At 43.8% G+C, this 19,335-nt stretch overlaps 2 protein-coding genes across 5 annotated transcripts in view; one reads left to right on the plus strand and one right to left on the minus strand.

The window, feature by feature from the left end:
• FMN2 (formin 2) overlaps positions 1-3,034 on the plus strand; it is a 163,755-nt gene extending 160,721 nt beyond the window's left edge. For both annotated transcript variants that reach the window (XM_054162300.1, XM_054162301.1), the window contains one exon: positions 1,421-3,034. In XM_054162300.1, coding sequence (XP_054018275.1) covers positions 1,421-1,447 — 27 coding nt within the window. In that variant the 3' untranslated portion in view covers positions 1,448-3,034. The remainder of the gene's footprint in view (positions 1-1,420) is intronic.
• Positions 3,035-10,201: 7,167 nt separating this feature from the next.
• Positions 10,202-19,335, minus strand: part of GREM2 (gremlin 2, DAN family BMP antagonist) — a 40,454-nt gene continuing 31,320 nt past the window's right edge. For 2 of the 3 annotated variants that reach the window (XM_054162311.1, XM_054162310.1), the window contains exon 2: positions 10,202-13,075. In XM_054162311.1, the coding sequence (XP_054018286.1) occupies positions 12,571-13,074 (504 nt within the window). In that variant the 5' untranslated portion in view covers position 13,075 and the 3' untranslated portion in view covers positions 10,202-12,570. The remainder of the gene's footprint in view (positions 13,076-19,335) is intronic. The other variant, XM_009909165.2, reaches the window with a different exon arrangement.

Here is a 19,335-nt window from a genome sequence, read left to right on the forward strand (position 1 = left end):
TCTAAACCGATTATGTTTTACAAATATAATTTATAAGATTTTATAAAATGTTATAACATATGATTTTTTTTCCTGTGTCCACATCCATCTGTTTCCAGGCATGATTTAATTATTTTGTGCTTTGTAGTCATAGCTATGTTACTATGAAACATCCTAGAGATGAGTCAGGTGGTAACTTTTACTATATTTTAACTAACATAATCTGAAATAGGAAGAAATAATATTGCACTTATTGTTTCTTATTCTGAATATATAGGGAAAGTTGGCTGTGGTTGGGTGAATGGTTATCAAGAGGATAGGGCCAGACTCTTTCCAGTGGTGCCCAGTGACAGGACAAGGGGCAACAGGCACAAACGGGAACACAGGAAATACTATCTGAACATAGGTAAAATTGTCTTTGCTTTGAGGTTGACACAGTACCACAGAGAGAAAGATTTGCCATTGGAATGGGCTGCCCAGGGAGGTGGTGGAGTTGCCATCCCTGGAGATCTTCAAGAAAAGATTGGATGAGGCACTTAGTGCCATTGTCTAGTTGATTGGATAGAGCTGGGTGATAGGTTGGACTGGATGATCTTGGAGGTCTCTTCCAACCTGTTTGATTCTATGATTCTATTCTATGAACACAAGGGGGAACTTCTTTACTGTTAAGTGTCACAGTCTCCTGGAACAGGCTGCCCAGAGAGGTTGTGGAGTCTCCTTCTCTGGAGATATCAAAACCCACCTGGATGCCATCCTGTGCAGCCTATTCTACATGAACATACTTTAGCATGGGGGTTGGACTAGATGATCTCCGGAGGTTCCCTCTTGTGACTCTGCGGAGCCACAAGAAATGTAAATGGAGTATCAGCTTGCTTAGGAATGATATAAGTTAGATTTGACTTTATTTTAAAACCAGATCAATATGTTACATAAACAAAAAACCCCCACAACCCAAACAAACAAGAACAACAAACACAAAAAAACCAAACCAGACCACCACCACCCCCCCCCAAAAAAAAAAAAAACACATGAAACCAACCAAACAAAAAACCAAACCAAAACCAAACCAAACAAAAAATACTCTCAATTTGGATTTCTCTATCTCACCTATATCTTGCTGAACAGAGACATCAAGATTGTTTGAAACAAACAACAAACCCCCCAAAACCATAGGCATAATTATTCTGGTATCATTATTATTATTAGTGCTGAAACTGGGACTTTTTCAGTAACACCAAATTTGATAGAGTTAAAAGGAAAGTAAACAAAACACAAGCAGTATATCGCTGCAGTCTGCCTCAGTTCTAGTTTTGATTTATTTGCAAAGTCAATTCTGCAAGAAGTATAATTGAAAATTAGCCTATGTTTTTCTGTGTATTTGTGTGAGGCGGTTTAATTTATACTCACTTTTCTGCCTTTTAAAATTTATTTTGTTTTTCAGAAAGCAAAGATAAGTATGAAAATCTGAGAGAAGAAAAGCAGAAGCTGTTGTTACCTGATTACCAAAACTCGACATGCCTGTGGGTGGAGAGTGAGAGGGAAGGAAACTACATCATTGTGATCGTTTGCTTTCTTGGCCTCTTTGAATTCAGTTTCTATTTTCTGGAGTTTTCCACCAATTAATGTATTATTGTACATTCATTCACAAACATCATCACTTTAATGGAGAGCCCAGCAATAGATTAGGTATGGACTAGAAACACCTTCCTTGTACTCTTATCTCCTCTGCCACTCAAAAATTGTATTTTGTAAAGTGTATGGTATATTACAAATAGGCCAAGTCAGCATGCATAAAAAGTGGTGTCTGCATCAGTTCTGAACATGCTGAAAACTGCATTAAGTTGAACTTCATAAGAATGCAACTCTACACAGGAAAACGGTTCCATTCCTACTGGCAACATCTGTCTAACACAAATACTTCATGGCACTGCACTTAGATTAGGGAAAGAAATGTTTCTCCTAGTGAATTGTGTGTATCTGTTTCATGTTGGCATTTGTAGTTTGTATTTTGAATTGTTAAGTGCTGTTTATACAGTATAATCAATGCTTTCCCAACTTGTTTGGTTGCCCTCCATGACTAAATATTTGTGGAACAAGATGTTTACTGTAACTATCTTTAAAATCAATAAAGCAGCATACTTTTACTTCATCTTTTGCCAGACAGTGAATGCCAGGTGGTATGGGGGTCAGAAATCCAGCATTAAACAAATAGGAAAAGAAAAGAAAATGATTAGGTAAAAAGCAGGAAAATACAGAAAGCACAGAAGTATGATAGAGAGTATGATATTTGGCTATTATAGTTTGTTAATATATAAAGCAGCTAATACTTTTACAGGAACGTTAGAAGGTATAGTATAGATTTAACTACTGATCGCTTAAATCAGGCTTTTGGCCACATGTACATGGCTTCCCTTTCAGAATTAGCTTTACAGTTAATTTAAAACTCCTTTAGAGAGCCATTAAAAGATGCACATGGGGACTGACATTTATGAAAAACAGTAGCAAATTCTAGTGACAGAACATAGACTACCAACTAATTGACATCAATTTCACACTTAACAGAGCTGCAGATTTTTCCTCCAGGCTTTCAGTGTGCCTGACTAGGAGGTTAATCATTGAAATTTATAACTTAGGGCTTCCATTTTAGACCATGTGTTTAATTCCTTTTTGCACTGCAGAATTTACTATATCAGTTTTGATCTGCTTAACCAAAACCAACCCCTTTTTCTTGTTCTAATTTAAGAGCCCCAAACCAATCGGCCTGATTGATAACATTTTTCTTTCAAAGAGCACTTTTCCTGAAAGCAGACTGTGTGCACAACTGAATTGGATGCACATGCTCACAACCTTGGAGCCTGAAAAAACACTGGGGTATGGCAAATGAACTCTGATGTGCTGGATTGGCTTATTCCCTGTCTAATATAGGACATCAAGAGACATTTCTAGCTGTCCAGAGGCTAATACATCCTACAGAATGTCATAAAAGGAAGCGTGAAGTATGACCTCAGGAATCTGTTACTCTTCACATATACCGAGCACTAGAAAAGATGGTTGTTTTTTTTTCACTATGTGAAAAGCAAGTCTCCTGTTGCTGACAAACCTGTGTGAAAATCTGTACTTGTAATAATTCCTAGCAGGGAAATAAATTACTGAGAATGAAGTTCTAAGATTTTGCGTTGATGGGAGTAACATTACTATTTGGGGAAGTGAAGAGATTATTTGCTGTTACAACTAACTTATGTAAAAAACTTTTAAAAATAAAACTATTTTAATGGCACCGATTCAAATCCATGTTTGTATTTATGTAAACAATAGTCTTTTCCTCCTAACTTTGCTCCTAACTGCAAGGATTCAGTAGCATGTTTTAATTTGTAGCCTTCCTGTTCCCTTCAGTACCTACAGTATGTATATTACTATACTAAAAGAAATAATAGATCATCTAACAAAGATCACTATGTGCAATACTGTATTTAGTGTTTCTATTTCAATTTTTTTTAGAATGTTAATTTATATGAAAATAAAAGGAATAATAATGAAATAACTGACTTATCTCTTCACTGTTAGACTATGCTGTTTGCTAGCAACCATTTGCTTCCTAAGAACCACATCCCATCAAGGGTTCTGTGATCAAGGAAAAACCTTTGTGAAGGGATTGGTGGAAACAGAGCTTCCCTTTCCTTGCCTTTTGGAGTCATAGTGGCAGTAATTCCCAGTTATGTTGTGTATCTTTTCCCCAGGTGGTGGTAGGAAGGAGGTGGAGTCCCTTGTCCAGTCAGACTATCATTCACTTCTCTGGCTTGAGCATGCTTTTCATTTGTGCATTTGGCTCAGGATTGTAACAGAGTATCTCATGTTGGAAGGGACCCATAAGGATCATTGAATCCAACTCCCTGCTTCTCATAGGACTACATAAAACTAACAGGACTGTGAACATTATCTAGATGCTCTTAGAAGCAACTTGAATGACGAGATTGATGCCATCTCCACTTCCCTGGGGAATCCAGTCTGTCTTCCTCTGATGCAGCTTCATTCCATTTACTCCTGTTCTATTGCTGGTCACCAAGATCAGCACCTCCCCCTCTGCTGCCCTCATTGAGGAAGTTGTGGACCACAGTGAGCTCACTTACCAGCCCTACTAACACTGCCTATATAACAATCTCAAGAAATTGCTATCTGGGCAAAAATATCCATTATAAAGTATTATCTGTATATTATAATGTCTTTATATGTGCTTTGTATCATGAAAGTGTTGTCCAGCAACCTGGCAGGACTTTCACGTATGTACATACTACCTGTTTCACTGCAACTGCAACATGGATGCCAAAAGTTGTTTGCAAACCTCTCCCTCTGAAAAATAGTGTCAATGGCTGATTGCAGCTGATAGTGCCAAGATTATGATCTTCAGATACAAGCTGCTATATAGATTTTCCCCTTTCATTTTACTCAGACCCATCCTAATTGGTTGAACCTGTATTTCTTCTCTACAGCTCCTCTCCAGCCTGCTTTCAGATTTCCGTACAAAGTAGCCCAATATGTGCAACACTAAACTTGACCTGCAGTACGAAAGTTGAATCATAGCACTCTCAGAGTCAATTCCCTGCATAAGTTTTACTGCTGCTCTTTTTGTTTTTGTTTTTTTTACCCCATGCCACACTCAGGATATTGCAGAAGGTTGGACTAATGTTCTTTTGTTAGTTTGTGTGTTTAAAGAGATCAAACACCTCATCAGCCCCCTCTCTCCCACTGCTGACTGTAAAATCAAGCATACTATGCTTCTGAGTTGGCTGTAGTCATACAAGTGAACTTTTGCTGACCACTACAACACCTTTAATGCAACAGCTAAATAAAGGCTTTCGTACCTGAGCAGCAGATGTGATTTACTCAGAGTAACAGTCTGGTTTTTTAAGAGAAGCTAAGAACATTCATGTCGATTTGGTCACAGCAATCCCATGCAGAGCTACAGGCTGGGGACAGAGGTTGGAGAGCAGCCAGGCAGAAAGGGACCTGGGAGTGATGGTTGACAGCTGGCTGAACATGAACCAGCAGTGTGCCCAGGTGGCCAAGAAGACTGGAGGAGGCCAAATGTCACTCCAATCTTCAAAAAGGGTAAGAAGGAGGGCTCAGGTAACAATAGACCAGTCAGCCTCACCTCCATCCCTGGAAAGGTAATGGAGCAACTTATCCTCGGCAACGTCCTTAGGCATAACAAGGACAAGAGAGTCATTAGGAGTAGTCAACATGGTTTTACCAAAGGGAAGTCATGTCTGACCAATCCGATAGCCTTTTATGAGGACATAACCAGGTGGATAGATGATGTCAGAGCAGTGCATGTGGTTTATCTTGATTTCAGTAAAGCATTTGACACTGTCTCCCACAGCATCCTTGCAGCTAACTTGAGGCAGTGTGGTATGGATGATCAGGTAGTGAGAGGGACTGAGAAATGGTTGGAGTAAAGAAGTCAGAGAGTTGTGGTCAATGGGACAGAGTCTAGTTGGAGACCTGTATCTAGTGGAGTTCCTCAGAGGTCAGTACAGGGACCAGTGCTGCTCAATATATTCATCAGTGACCTGGATGAGGAAACAGAGAGCACTGTCAGCAAGTTTGTTGATGATGCAAGGCTGTGTAGAGTGGCTGACACACCAGGAGTTTGTGCTGCCATTCATTGAGACTTGGACAGGCTGGAGAGTTGGGTAGGGAGAAATGCAATGAAGTTCAACAAAGGCAAGTGTAGAGCCTTGCACCTGGGAAAGAACAACCCCATGTACCAGTATAGGTTGGGGACTGACCTGCTGGAGAGCAGTGAAGGGGAAAAATACCTGGGGGTTCTGGTGGATGGAAAGTTGACCACGAGCCAGCAATGTGCTCTTCTGGCCAAGAAGGCCAATGCCATTCTGGGGTGTATTAGAAGGGGTGTGGTTAGTAGGTTAAGAGAGGTTCTCCTTCCCCTCTACTCAGCCCTGGTGTGGCCACATCTTAAATATTGTGTCCAGTTCTGGGCCCCTCAGTTCAAGAAGGACAGGGAATGGCTTGAAAATGTCCAGCACAGAACCACAAAAAAAGGGAGTGGAACATCTTCCTTATGAGGAGAGACGGAAGGAGCTGGGGCTCTTTAGCTTGGAGACGATGAGACTGAGGGGTGACCTCATTAATGTTTAGAAATATGTAAAGGGTGAATGCCAAGAGGATGGAGCCAGGCTCTTCTGGGTGATGCCCAATGACAGGACAAGGGACAATGGATGGAAGTTGAGGCATAGCAAGTTCCATGTAAATATGAGAAGAAAAAAAATTTACTGTGAGGGTAATGAAACACTGGAACAGGCTGCCCAGGGGGATTTGTGGAGTCTCCTTCCCTAGAGATATTCAAAACCCACCTGGATGTGTTCCTGTGTGATCTGGTATAGGTGATCCTGCTTTGGCAGGGGGATTGGTTAGGCCACACCTTGAGTCCTGTGTCCAGTTCTGGGCCCCTCAGTTTAAGAAGGACATCGAGACACTTGAACGTGTCCAGAGAAGGGCAACAAGGCTGGGGAGAGGCCTTGAGCACAAGCCCTATGAGGAGAGGCTGAGGGAGCTGGGATTGTTTAGCCTGGAGAAGAGAAGGATCAGGGGTGACCTCATTGCCCTCTACAACTACCTGAAAGGTGGTTGTAGACAGGAAGGGGTTGGTCTCTTCTCCCAGGCAACCAACACCAGAACAAGGGGACACAGTCTCAAGCTGTGCCAGGGGAGGTTTAGACTCGAAGTGAGGAAAAAGTTCTTCACCGAGCGAGTCATTCGTCATTGGAATGGGCTCCCTGAGGAGGTGGTGGAGTCACCGTCCCTGGAGGTGTTCAAGGGGAGATTGGACGTGGCACTTGGTGCCATGGTCTAGTTGTGGGGTCTGTTGGGACAGGTTGGACTTGATGATCCTTGGGGTCTCTTCCAACCTTGGTTATACTGTGATACTGTGTGATTGGATTAGATCTTTCAAGATCCCGTCCAGCCTCTAAAATTCTGTGATTCTGTGATTTTTCTTGTCTAGTTTTTCAGTGATCACCTTAAAAAGTTGAAAGCAGTTACTAATTTCATTGAGGGAAGATCTAGCAAGTATTTGCATTACAATTATTTTGTTGCATACTCTATGTTAACAAGCAAAGTCAAGTAGCTAATACACTGGACTTGGCTCAGACTTAGGTTACACCAATTTTTAACTGTTATGGACAGAATACATGAAAACTGATCGAGCTGGGTTTTTCTGAAGATAGCATGAATGGGTCAGCAAAGGGGACAGAAAACCATGCCCCACACCATTCAGACCTGCCACCCATCAATCAAATAGGATTCACTTTACAGAATCGGTTTTACAAGACATTTTCTTGTTTGTAACAGACCCATCTGTACCTGTGCTATTCCTGATGTTCATTCAAGCTACTTGTAAAAGCGTTCAGTTTTGGACTCCCCAGTTTAAGAGGGATAAGGATCTGCTGGAGACGGCCCAGCAGAGGGCAATGAGAATGATTAGGGGACTGGAGCATGTGACTGATGAGGAGAGGCAGAGGGACCTGGGGCTTTTTAGTCTGAGAAAAAAGAAAACTTTGAGGGGATTTACTAAGTGTTTATAAATATCTGAGGGCTGGGTGTCAGGAGGGAGGGGACAGGCTCTTCTCACTTGTTCCCTGTGATAGGACAAGAAGCAATGGATGTAAGCTGCAGCACAAGAGGTTCCACCACAAGTTTGCAGATGACACCAAGTTAGGAGCAGGAGTCGATCTGGGCCCTGCAGAATGAGCTTGACAGGCTGGATGGGTGGGCAGAGGCCAATGGGATGAGATTTAACAAGGCTAAGTGCAGGGTTCTACACTTTAGCCACAACAACCCCAAGAAGTGCTATAGGCTGGGGACAGAGCGGCTGGAGAGTATCCAGGCAGAAAGGGACCCAGTAGCTAGCGGGCTGGACAGAAACCAGCAGTGTGCCCAGGTGGCCAGGAGAGCCAATGGCATCCTGGCCTGCATCAGAAATGAAATAGTGTGGCCAGCAAGGAAGTCATTCTGCCCCTGTACTCAGCACTGGTTAGGCCACACCTTGAGTACTGTGTCCACTTCTGGACCCCTCAGTTTAGGAAGGATATTGAGACACTTGAATGTGTCCAGAGAAGGGCAATGAGGCTGGGGAGAGGCCTCGAGCACAAGCCCTATGAGGAGAGGCTGAGGGAGCTGGGGTTGCTTAGCCTGGGGAAGGCTCTGTGGAGACCTTATTGCTCTCTACAACTACCTGAAGGGAGGTTGTAGCCAGGTCCCTTCTCTCAGGCAACCAGCAACAGAACAAGGGGACACAGGCTCAAGTTGTGCCAGGGGAGGTTCAGGCTGGATATTAGGAAGTTCTTCATAGAGAGAGAGATTTGCCATTGAAATGGGATGCCCAGGGAGGTGGTGGAGTTGTCATCCCTGGAGATCTTCAAGAAAAGATTGGATGAGGCACTTAGTGCCATGGTCTAGCTGATTGGACAGGGCTGGGCGATAGGTTGGACTGGAGACTGGAGGTCTCTTCCAACCTGGTTGATTCTATGATTCTATTCTATGATTCTATTCCATGAACACAAAGGGGGAACTTCTTTACTGTAAGCATCACAGTCTACTGGAACAGGCTGCCCAGAGAGGTTGTGGAGTATCCTTCTCTGGAGGCTTTCTCAAGGCTCATCTGTAGCTAGATTGTATGGTCCTGCTCTGGCGGGGGGGGACGACAGGGGGAGGGGTGGACTCGATGACCACTTTGGGGCCCTTCCAACCTCTGACATACTGTGATCCTGTGATTCAGCAGTAAATCCATTGCCTTAAAAGATGGTGTCTTTCTAAAGTTCCCTGTTTTGTCAGCACTTGTTTTCTCATTTATTCCCATTTATTCCCATTTGCATCTGAATATATAAGCTCTCAGAACGTTCATTTGTCACTCGCCCCAAACTGAGGCCCTGCCAATGCAGCAGTTCCATGGTGGTAGAGCTCAGCATTAGTTGCTCCTCTGCTTGCCCTGTCCCATAACAGCACTCTACTTTAAGGAATACAGGATCTATTTAATCTGAAGCTTTTTTCATTCAACCCGAGGGACTTGCTGTGCTCCTGGATTGCTTCCACAAGGGGGAGTTTTTTGGACCGGTGCATAGGCCTCTGGTAGGAAGGTTTGAGAAATCAGGAAGCAAGAGCTGGAATCTTTCAGGTAGGTGTTGGACAATGAGCTACCTGCGAAGCAGAAGAGTGCCTAAAAGACAGTTGGGAATGAGAGAGGGATGTTGGAGAAGATAGCTTCCTGAGCTCCTTTTGAGCCAACTGACAGTGGCAGTTGTTTGTTCTGAGCAGATGACCCTGAGCACACTTCAGTAGATAAGCAAAGCAGTAACTTCCAAAACCAATAGCTACCAAAAAAACCCCCCCAAAAAACAACAAACCTCCAGAAACAAACAAAAAACCTCACTAAATTGTTGAACCATGGGAGGATTTGGATAACAGATGGGGAAGGGAAGAAAGCACCTGCAGGTGTCAGTTGCAGTGCTGTGAAGGACACAGCCCTCCCTTGCTAATCTAGATGTTCCTGCTTCTTTCGAGACCCATGACAGGCATCTCTTCTGGTCACATGGAGGTTAATTCCTCAGTGTGAGCACTGCCTTTCCTCACTGAAGTTTTCCCTCAAGACTATTTTGCAAGTATCTTTTCTCTGGATTGGGAATGGAAAAAAAAATTAAAACATCATACCATTACCCTGCCTCTGGAGAGACACACAGTGTACTCATCATTCAGGAGCCAACAGCACCTGTTAAAGCTTCCCTGTATTTTAAGATACACCTTTCCCACTCCCCCAGAGTAGGTTTCTTCCTACCTGTTACACAAAGATCGAGCTATATTTTAAACAAAACCCTTTAAGTCAGGGTAATAGTTACTTCTCTTACCACAAATGATGCCAGCACGCCAGCCAGTGGTGGAGCTTTGGTTGTCTTCTTGTCAGCTAACCCAAAAAACCCAACAGAATTTGTACATGCAGAATCAACTCCAGAATCCAGGACACGTGCAATTTCATTTTCCCTCTTGCCTTTCAGGTACTTTTGAGGAGAATAAGGGACTAGGGAAGAAGGAGATAGGTTTTCCCAAGCTGTCAGGTTTAGCCATCATTTACCTTTATCTGGTAGGGTCAAAAGGAAGCCAGAGAATGTAGTGATCAGAGAGCAGCTGGACACAAAGTCTTGAAGCAAAGACCGGATGCCATATAACCCTAAAGTAGCTTTATTATTTAATCTATAATTTAATAGTAGACCTATAAAATAATTACATTATACTTAAAGCATTTCTTCTTTTTTTTTGTTTTGTTTTGTTTTCATTTATAAAACAAGAATTAAATACAATTTTATCCATTACAAGCTCAACTTAGTTTTTACATAAACACAGCTCCTAAAAGGAGCTTTAAGCTGCAGCATATTCATATTGCAAACTGGTGAAAAACACAGGCAGGACACAGTTTATAAAGATTCTTGCACGTTTTCCTTATCTGAAGTTATTAGGGTACTTTTCTCTCTCTAGTCCAAAATGCCTGACTTTCAGTTCATTTCTTTCAAGGGGAGACTGAGATCCCTGGACTCTTAGTAGACTAGCTATCGCCACCTTCCCTCAAGCCACTCACACCAAAATTCTCAAGCCTAGATGGAATGGTTCCCATTTGGTGGCTGGCACAATACTGGCAGTACAGCAGCAACAGCCTCTAAAGCGATTCCTCCACGAGGATTCTCCCTGTCTACTCCTGACATACTGAAAGATCACAACAGAAAAGCCCTGGCTGTTCATGTAATAGGACTAACAGACCTGACCAACCTCATCCTGCCTGTGCCAATCCCCATAAACCGCTTGGTGAGCTCTCGTGGAGCTCAGTCCTGAAAGCCTCTTAGAGCAGCCTGTCTCACATAATAGAGACCTGTGGCACTGAACCCCGGGCTGGTGAGAGTGCTAAACACATTAACCCCTTGAAGTGGCTACATGTGAAGAGGCTGATGGGAAAGAGCTCCCATAGCAAGCTGGCTTCACTAGATGCAGATGCTGAACTGTGAGACATGCATCAGGGAGCTGGCGTGTCATTTTTAATTTGTAAGCTTCAGACAATGGAGCATGCATGGGCTTTGGTTTGGGAGAAGGGGCTGGTCTGTTTTGAGACGTGGGATTTTAATGCAGCTGTGACTAATACAGATCAGAACTATAACAAACGGGATATACAGGACATGCTAAACTCCATCAACTGAATAACAACATAGTATGACTTAAAATGAACTGCAAGTGTTCACCAACACTGATTATGTAGGACTCAAAAACTGTGGACCACCACTAGTATAGCAATTACAACTTACTCTCTCCCTGCTCTTACATCTGCAACCCATTCCAGCAGCACTGCCTGATGGGTTTGTCCTTTAACACATTGTTTCCAATCATTGGCAAGACACCACTCCCAAAACCTGGTGATAATGATGAGGCTTTTGTATTCAGTCCAGCAATGACCAAATTTTGGCCTTTATGTGACAGTGTTTTTATACCATAAGGGAAACACCATTCCTTCAGTGTTCTCAGCTCCTCTCCCATTACCCTCCCATCTTCCCTCGTCTGAGCAGGCATAAATATAAGGTCACAAATGGATGCTGTAATTTTTTGGAGTAAGAAATACACACGCATATCTAACACAAAAAAACCTACTGAAAGCTTAGTTAAACCATGTCCATTTTAAGCCAGGCAGCTGATCTAGCAACCAAGTCTCTTACTCATCGTATTTTAATCTCTGTCATATTCTGCCACAAGAAAAATATACATGGCTAGGTCTGTAATACTTTAAACATCTGTTTACTACAGTTAGGTTACAAAATAAACACTGCAGAGACCATGTGTTCAATATACTCTAACCACAACAGCATCAAAACACACCCTCAGTCTGCTCTGTGGTCATGGTGGCTGACCCAGTGCCTCACCCTCTCCCCATTGCTTCTTATCTGCTGTTCAGACAACAAGCCAGGAACCATTTGTCATTGCACAATTAAAGCAGTCTTAAGGAGATGAGCCTCATCGGAGAGCCTCACTTGCTTTTGCACGTTGCTCCTCATTACTCTCCCTCATCTGCATCCCCCAGTCCTGGGCAGCATTCCAGCACTTCCAAGTGGGTGTGGCAAGCTCCAGACTGAAGCACGAGGAAGGTGTTCTTGTCTTGTGGAGGGGACTGGAGTGTAGGGCAGAGGGCTTTACTCCACACAGTGGAAACAATTAATGCTGGATTCAGCCAATTGGTCACTTAGATGATCAGTCCTAACTTCTGGGAGCCCGCTTCACTCCATAAGATTCAACTGCCAGATGATACTGGAAATACAATGAAACTTTATGGTGAAGTGCCTAACAGACCCCATTAAAAAGCATTATTCCAGTAGGCAAGTGACAAGGAGCCTTTCCTTGCTGGAGAGATGCCTCCTGAAAGAAAACAAAACAAAACACACAAATAGGAGGAAGAAACAAACCAACAAAATGGACAGTCTGCTCGGCAGGAGAAGAGAGGCAGCAGAAATCTGACGGGGGCAACACCAAGCAGTAGCTACATGCTGGCTCTCACAGTTTGCCTGAGCTAAGATTCACAGACATACATCGGCACTGCTTGACCTTCTGAATTTTCTTCAGTCGGAAAGGTGGGTCCAGCTCAGGGCACTCCAACTGCACAGTTGAAGAAGTGACCTTGTGTGGCTTGCAGAAAGCACAGGACTGGAAGGACTCCTCTTCCTTTTTCACATGTCGTGGTATATAGAAGGAGTTGCATTGCCCATAGCAAAAGCGGTTGATGATGGTACGGCTTATGCAGCCCTCCTCACTGACAGTCTGCCGCAGGGGCTGTGTCTTGCACCAGTCGCTCTTGAGATACTTCCTTTCAGTGACCACCAGGGCCTCCTGGCTGGAGGCCAGTACCTCCTTATTCAGCTGTTGCCTCCGCTCCGAGTGGTTACTGCTGCTGTCTTTGTAAGGGGAGGGAATGGCGCCTGCAGGACGGTTTTTCCTGGTGTCTGTTACTCGAACCAGCACTGCCATCAGAAAAATGGACAAGGCAACTTTCCAAATCATCCTGCAACGGCAACAGAAGTAGCTGTTAGAAGAGGCGCACTTTCAAACCACAGAGCTGTAGTGGAGTTGAACTTTACACATGCTTTTAGAAGTAGAGATCTTACTGCCTTTCTAATCCCACCACTTTTCCTAGGAGATTAGCTTTACCTGGGGTGATTATTTATCATGAAGAGGCCTGTGAAAAGTCACCTCACCTGTGCCTGTCCACCCCCCACCAAGCTCTTCAGTTACTCAATTTTTTTTCCTAATAGGGAGGGACACTGCTAATTTGATCAATGAAGTAGTGATTTTACAGAAGCTTCAGACAGAAAAGCTTCCTCCTTCTCTGTGAAACCTTGGGCCAAAGACCTGGGCAAACTCCTGGGCTAGTAAAGACTCAGGAGTCTCTTGCCAATCTGGAGATATCAGGGGTGAGGAGAAGGGAACAGCAGATTATGCAAGGAGAACTCCAGTCTACCTCTCCAGCCCCCATGTGGCTCAGCCTCTTTTCACATAGAAGTAGTCTCCAAAAGTGTCAATTATTTTTTAATTGCTTCTGAAGCTCCTTGGGACTTTTATGGCACTTACAGGATTGCACTTGTTATCTCTGTAGGAGGATGAAAACTTGATGGATTTATTCTTGCAGCAAGAGGAAATGCTTAAATACAACTTTGAGGGCTTCATTACTACGATGCCTCCTAGGCAAACAGCTTAAGAAAGTTTGTAAACAGAAGAGAATTAAATATTCATTTTAGAGGTGAAGGAATAGGATAGAGCATAAGCCAGTTGGCAAAAGCATTTTTCCTATGATTGTCTATTAGGATTTCTTGTTCTGTGAAGCATCTCTTACCAGCTCTTGGCTTTTCATCAACGACTTGTCCAATTCATTTTAGTAATGTGTCTTGATGTACTTTCTGGACATCAGAATATATGTACTAAACTTCCTCACAAAGTGCTCACCAGTGAACTGCCACAACTCATTTAACAGCAAGGCAGGAGTCCAGGATGAGTGGCCTCCTGAGCTGGGTAATAGGGTCGGGGAGCAGTGTAAAGCCCCAGAAATCCATGAGGAATTAGTTCGGGACCTGCTGAGCCACTCGGACACTCGCAAGTCCATGGGACCAGATGGGATCCATCCTAGGGTGCTGAGAGAGCTGGCAGATGAGCTGGCCAAGCCGCTCTCCATCATTTTCCTCCAGTCCTGGCTCACTGGAGAGGTCCCAGACGACTGGAAACTGGCCAATGTGGTGCCCATCCACAAGAAGGGTCGGATGGAGGAACCTGGAAACTACAGGCCAGTCAGCCTGACCTCAGTGCCAGGGAAAGTGATGGAGCAGATTATCCTGGAGGCAATAACTGCGCACCTGAAGGATGGCCAAGGGCTCAGGTCCAGCCAACATGGATTTAGGAAGGGCAGGTCCTGCCTCACCAACCTGATCTCCTTTTATGATCAGGTGACCCGTCTGGTGGATGTGGGGAGGCCTGTGGATGTGGTCTACCTGGACTTCAGCAAGGCCTTTGACACCGTCCCCCACAGTAAACTGCTGGCTAAGCTGTCAGCTCGTGGTTTGGACTGCAACACTCTGTGCTGGGTTAGGAACTGGCTGGAGGGCCGAGCCCAGAGAGTGGTGGTGAATGGTGCCACATCCGGCTGGCGGCCAGTCACCAGTGGCGTCCCCCAGGGATCAGTGCTGGGCCCCATCCTCTTCAACATCTTCATTGACGATATGGATGAGGGGGTTGAGTCAGTCATCAGCAAGTTTGCAGATGACACCAAGTTGGGAACGGATGTTAGTCAGTTAGAGGGTAGAAAGGCTCTGCAGAGGGACCTCGACCGACTGGACAGATGGGCAGAGTCCAATGGCATGGCATTTAACAAGTCCAAGTGCCAGGTGCTGCACTTTGGCCACGGCAACCCCATGCAGAGCTACAGGCTGGGGTCAGAGTGGCTGGAGAGCTGCCAAACAGAGAGGGACCTGGGGGTGATGATTGACACCTGCCTAAACATGAGCCAGCAGTGTGCCCAGGTGGCCAAGAGGGCCAATGGCATCCTGGCCTGTATTAGGAATGGTGTGGCCAGCAGGAGCAGGGAGGTCATTGTGCCCCTGTACTCCGCATTGGTTAGGCCACACCTTGAGTACTGTGTCCAGTTCTGGGCCCCTCAGTTTAAGAAGGACATTGAGACACTTGAACGTGTCCAGAGAAGGGCAACAAGGCTGGGGAGAGGCCTTGAGCACAAGCCCTAGGAGGAGAGGCTGAGGGAGCTGGGATTGTTTAGCCTGGAGAAGAGAAGGATCAGGGGTGACATCATTGCCCACTACAACTACCTGAAAGGTAGTTGTAGACAGGAAGGGGTTGGTCTCTTCTCCCAGGCAACCAGCACCAGAACAAGGGGACACAGTCTCAAGCTGTGCCAGGGTAGGTTTAGACTCGAGGTGAGGAGAAAGTTCTTCACCGAGCGAGTCGTTCGTCATTGGAATGTGCTGCCCAGGGAGGTGGTGGAGTCACCGTCCCTGGAGGTGTTCAAGGGGAGATTGGACGTGGCACTTGGTGCCATGGTCTAGTTGTGGGGTCTGTTGGGACAGGTTGGACTTGATGATCCTTGGTGTCTCTTCTAACCTTGGTTATACTGTGATACTGTGACCAGTCCTTTCATGTTATTGTCCCTGGGAAGGGAGAACAGAGACTCTCTAGGGCACTAGAAGTAAGTGCAGCTCTGAAGCTTCCTGTTTAGAGGCAAAGACACCAAGTTTTTTAAAAGTGCTCTTCTCAACTTTTTTTTTTCCCATGAGAGTGATGCCAATACAAAAAACCAACAATCACACCAGTAAATATAACTACCACCATAGACACTTGAGATGTACATAAGTATCCTTAACATGAAAACATGCCATTTTCCAAACAATGACATCAAGAGATCAAAAAAGTGGGAAAGGTGCAAGAGGAAACAATAACAGCAATAAGAAATAATTCTCATGTAATGAAACAGACCTAATGTCTTTAATCCCTACGGAGATAAAGAGAAGGATCTACTGTAGCAGACTTGGTGAGATAGCATCCCCTTTAGGTGATTTTCTAAGTTTACAAGATCTTGGTGTCAGACTTTGACTAAATTTAAAAGGGGGGAAGTCTGGAGTGCTGGAAGGAAGGGAAGTGATAATCCTCTAACTGTGAACATAGGATATTCTGATGCAGAATTAAATTTCACCACATTTGAAACAGAACCACCTTCAAATGGAAACTAGTATTTCTAAAACCCAAATAAGCTAATTCATCTGAAACCATGCCAGCTGCCCACTGATACCCATTATAGGCATGGGTACTTTAAATCAGTGGCCTATTTTCACACTGCTTAGCATTCAGCACACAAGTCCAGATGTTTTGTCCAGAGTCTTTAAATGAAGCAAGACTAGACTTGGCTTTGCTTGCAGGTATTGTCGCCAAGACCATTGGATGTCAACCCACTACGGCCAGCCAAAATCTAATCAGGTAATTAGTTTCAGTTGAATATAGTGTTCCACGTTTCCTTTCAAACTGTTCTCATGTTATTCTGCACTGATGGCTGTATTTCAGTAGTGGATAAAGCAACTGATTCCCACAGCTTTGTGTTTTATATAGAAAGGGGAGAAAAAGACAGGAGTAGACAGGAGTTATATGCTAGAAAAAGACAGAAGTGAGTTATGCCAACACTCCTCAGGCATACTCTTCTACTCATCTTTTGAAACACAAGCCCACAAAGCAGTTGTGATAACCACTGTCTTTCAGAGAGGGAGTTTGGTCCTTTTCACCAGGGATATTGCCTCTCCAGTCTCATTTCTCTGATCTTGGCAGAGATGATGTTGGTGCAGGTCCAGAGACACATCAGAAAGAGAGACGCAGTCTTCCCTCCACCCCTTCTTTTCTGTCCCACACTTTCTCCTCACAAAATGCAAGTTGAAACTGCTTCCCCGTCGTGTGAAGGATGGGGTCAAACAGAATCCTATGTAGGAACTCAAGAAAGCTGTCAGGGAACAAACAACTTAAAATCTACAATATAGAGAAATATTATAGTAGCTTTCTAATTACTGAAATAGTTTTATGTAGGCATGGAGAGCTGTTCAAGAGTAAGTAGGATTTACCCAGTAAGTCTATGTTTATAACTAATAAAGCATTATTAATCAAAGCCACTATTGTAAGGTTGTAAACCAAATAAATGCTGCTGAACATGTTAGCATTCCCACCTTCTACAGACAGGTGGGAATGCATCATCTATTTCTGTCATTGATCTTTATCAAACCTGTACCTTAAAAATCTTTACACAATAGGATAATCTATTTTACACTAACAGGTCAAATGTGCATCCTGTCAGATCATGGAATTTCTAGTCACAAGGTTACCCCTTACTAGCCTGCAAATCACTCCTTTCTAAGCCCTGGCACACAAACCCCCTATTCAAGCAAGTAAGGGTGCAAACAAGGTCACCTGGTGCCAGCAACATGCCAAGGACTACATATGTTTTTGGTGTTCACATGCAAAGAGACGAGAAACCTCAGTATTCTCAGTAATACAGAACACTTTGGTGAATTCACTCTTGAATGCAAAGCAACATGGTGAGTGCTGCCTGTTTGCAGATAGAGCTGGATGAGAAAAAACATAAAATGTACTGGAGAAGAATCTGGCTTCTGGCAAGAACAGGCCAGTTCTGTCTTACTTAGATGTCACTGCTGAGACCAGGCAAGTGAGAACTGCCTCAAGAGACCAGTGTCAGTGAAACCTGCACAGATGCCAGTCAGGGCCCATTGTTTCCACTGCACTGGAGTCTCCCCATGGCAGAGCCAGTGGAAGCTCCTGGGTGACACTTTTCAGCATCTTCAAGTGTCATTGCCAGCTGCTGCCAGTTATCCCCACACTGGTTTTTGTTCATTGTGTGATCTGGTGCAGAAAATAACCCTAGACTAGACACCAAACAAGGCCTAGATACATTTACATTTTACATGCTAAACTTTTAATCTCTTTCAGATAAGGAAATCTGCATTACGTATGAGTTCATAAACTTTTCAAACCTGTCATGCTTGATCTGGGCTATCAGGTACCCAGGAGTAAAAAAAATATTCAGTCAAGGTGGCAAGAATGCCAAGATCCAGCTCTATAATCCAGAGAGGTCAGGGTATTCAGCTAGGAGAGGAACATCCAGGATCACTGTGTCAATCCTTTGCTTTATTACTTGTTTGTATCCAATTACTGTGTAACATAAAGTATCTACCAAGGCATACTCTCTCTTGCATACTGACATTCTGGCCCTGTAACTCATGCGTTCTTGAAAGCATTCCAGTTCTGGAACAGGACAGGCAGCAGTGTAACCCCAAAAAATAGCCTATAGTTTTGTGGTTAGGTCCCTTCTCTGGCAATTGGAGCATTGGATTTGACCTCAGAATTCAAGTACATCATTTCTGGAACAGTTCCCCAACATAGAAGTGGGTGCCGTAGTCTGAAAGACAGGGCAGTAGGTAACGGCAGTGCCTGTTTGTGCTGAGTGACTCCATTGTTTCCTCTTGTTTTCAAAGGCATGAGTTCAGTTTCTAAGCTCAGGATGAAGTTTCTGACTAGGAAATTCAGTTTTGTACTTCGTGGTTGCAGGTGGACAGGGAGAGGGAGGTACCTGGGAGATTGCTGTAATATTTTATGTTAGCTGCTCAGGAAATCAGCATTATCAGCATTCCTGGAAGCACCCGACTCCCTGACACAGCTCTGTCACATAATCATCTCTTCTTCATCAAGCCTTCCATTCAGAAAAGAAAGCCACAGCCAAAGGTTAAGAAAAAATATACATCTGCAAAGCCTGTCTTTCCATGGAACTTGAGAGCCTTAGTCATAGGAAATATAAATATGAAAATATAAAAATGTAAATATATGTGGAAGATTCAGTACTATAAAGCTGTCCATCTATCAAAAGTATTGTAAAAGCCAATGATAAAGATGATAAGTTCGGAGACACTTTACTTTTCCCAAATTTTTAATTTAGATACCAGCTGAAGAGTTTGCCTTGGAAAACAGCTTCTCTTCACTTACCAGCAAAAGGCAGGAATTACAGGCTAAGTTACATCAGGTACAACTCTATAGCATGGTACATATGTGGTCACATTTGACCACCTGTGTCACTCTTTACAGTTTCCGTCAGGCAAATCTCAAGAGACACCAGAGCTCTCCTTTAGGATCATCCATTCAGCTGATTGTGGAAATCCCTGTTACAAAAAAATACATTACTACCCGCTTACTTTTGTATTAGATTCACTTAAAAAATAA

The sequence above is a fragment of the Dryobates pubescens genome, chromosome 6, assembly GCF_014839835.1.
Source record: "Dryobates pubescens isolate bDryPub1 chromosome 6, bDryPub1.pri, whole genome shotgun sequence".
NCBI lineage: Eukaryota > Metazoa > Chordata > Aves > Piciformes > Picidae > Dryobates > Dryobates pubescens.